The 1779-nt window shown below is 47.4% G+C and overlaps 1 protein-coding gene across 1 annotated transcript in view; it reads right to left on the reverse strand.

Annotated features, from left to right (window-relative positions):
* The window catches only part of LOC126574292 (39S ribosomal protein L39, mitochondrial-like), a 1846-nt gene extending 843 nt beyond the window's left edge, over positions 1–1003 (reverse strand). Inside the window, exons 1-4 of the mRNA XM_050234413.1 lie at positions 889–1003; positions 647–829; positions 335–577; positions 1–261 (exon numbers count right to left, since the gene is read on the reverse strand). The exon at positions 1–261 is cut by the window's left edge and continues 185 nt beyond it. Of these exons, the coding sequence (XP_050090370.1) occupies positions 1–261; positions 335–577; positions 647–829; positions 889–949 (748 nt within the window). The 5' untranslated portion in view covers positions 950–1003. The remainder of the gene's footprint in view (positions 262–334; positions 578–646; positions 830–888) is intronic.
* Positions 1004–1779: the final 776 nt, after the last annotated feature.

Below are 1779 nucleotides of genomic sequence, written 5' to 3' on the forward strand. Positions count from 1 at the left end.
TGATGTCTACGTGGTCCCCGACTCGGTACACCGTGACCTGACCATTGTTCTTACTCGCCACACTCGGTATCTGGTCGCGTTTGAAGGGATTATTGTGGAACATTTCGATCGCCAGCTCACTGTCCACATCGAGCCGCTCGATCGGAAGATCCTTTTGCGAGAGTTTAATCATTTCGATCGAAAGGGCACGCAGCTCCGGTACGGTAGGGTTCCAGTGCTCTTGGCCCAGCACGATATCATGCACGAAGCTGCCAGATTTTACTGCAAAGGAGAAGAATCCAAATGATTACAACAATCATCTGCCCTGGCTCAACAAAAGGCCTCCGCTACTGACTGTTTGGTGTAGGGAAGCTGTGAAGGTGAAGTCCGGCGGTCGGTTTAAAGCTGTTTTGTAGCACAGCACCGAGCAGGAAGGAGCACGATCTCCAGAACACTTTGTTGGCGATGTGCGGTTCCGGCGAAGTGAAGTTAAGTAGCTGCAACGTGCAGGAGTCACGCAGAGGTCGTCGCATATCCCACGGTGTCTTGTTATCCAGCAGGGCTAGTGCCGATTGGCGGCAATACTTTTCACCGATGTCTGTAAAAGATGAAACACAGAGAGTGATCGCGATGATCGGTGGAATGGTTGGTGTTCCCACTGCCTTACGTCTGGCACAATCGTACGGTGTGGAGAGTTCCCGGTTCATCACGAGTGTCGTGTCGTGTGGTAGTCCAAGGTACCGGACTTCGATCTTCTCGATGCGGCCAACCCGTTCGCGTTGCCGGGTTTGCTCCTCCGAGAACAGATCGCTGGCCTTTGTTGAGACTCGCGACGAGAGGGAAAAATGTTCTGAAAAGAGCACGTGCGGGGATGAGTGGACTGGTGATTTTGATTGCGGTGGAACTTACTTTTCGTCACATGTTGCACTTGGAAGGCAGAGCGGCTTACTTTACGTAGAATAATCGGCATTTTGTTGGGTTTTTTAACCGGCGGCCCTCGTGTTATCAAATCGTTGTTGTTGTTTTTTTGTTGTTGTTCATTTGACGTTCAGTTTCGTTTTTCTGTCAGTTTTTGTCGATTTCCCGTCTCTTTCTCGGACATCTCGCTCACTCTTATCGATTTGATCGAGTGCTCGAAAACCAGCTCGAATTTTTCGGACAAACTGCGGATTGATTTTAAATTGCCCGCGAAAATCGTACACCAACGGTCGCGGCACGTGATTCAGCCACGATATTGTCAACGATGGTTACATTCATTTGTAGCAATAACGGGCCTTCTATTGATGAATAAACTATGATTCATGATTAACCATTAATAATGAAGTCGGAAAAACACAGAAAATTGGTGGATTCTTGAGAGTCTGAGAGTCTTTCTGTCGCGTTCTTCTGTTGTATCATTCATAACATAAAATGGCAATAAATCTATCTATACAGACAATCCCGTTTTTCTTTTATTGTTTAGTGAGCTGTAAAACCGCCAACACCAAGCTATGATTGAATAACTGCTTACTTCCTGTCCACGCGGCTACAAAAAAGAAGAAAAAGGAAGCCCCATAAAAGAGCAATGCATTCCAGCCACTGAAAAGCGCCAATTACGTGGGAACACTCATTCATCGACACATCGTTAGCTATGAGCCTGAGTGCGTTGCACGACATTAGGCAGTTTGATGTGAGCGCATACATAATTGCCATTTTGTTCAATTAAATCAATTTCCCATTCAGGTGCATGGCGTGAACACGCCCGCGCCGCAAGCACTCCATGACACCGCACTTGTTGTTGTTGGCGCCATTAGTGGGTGG

This window comes from Anopheles aquasalis, chromosome 3 (assembly GCF_943734665.1).
Source record: "Anopheles aquasalis chromosome 3, idAnoAquaMG_Q_19, whole genome shotgun sequence".
Lineage (NCBI taxonomy): Eukaryota > Metazoa > Arthropoda > Insecta > Diptera > Culicidae > Anopheles > Anopheles aquasalis.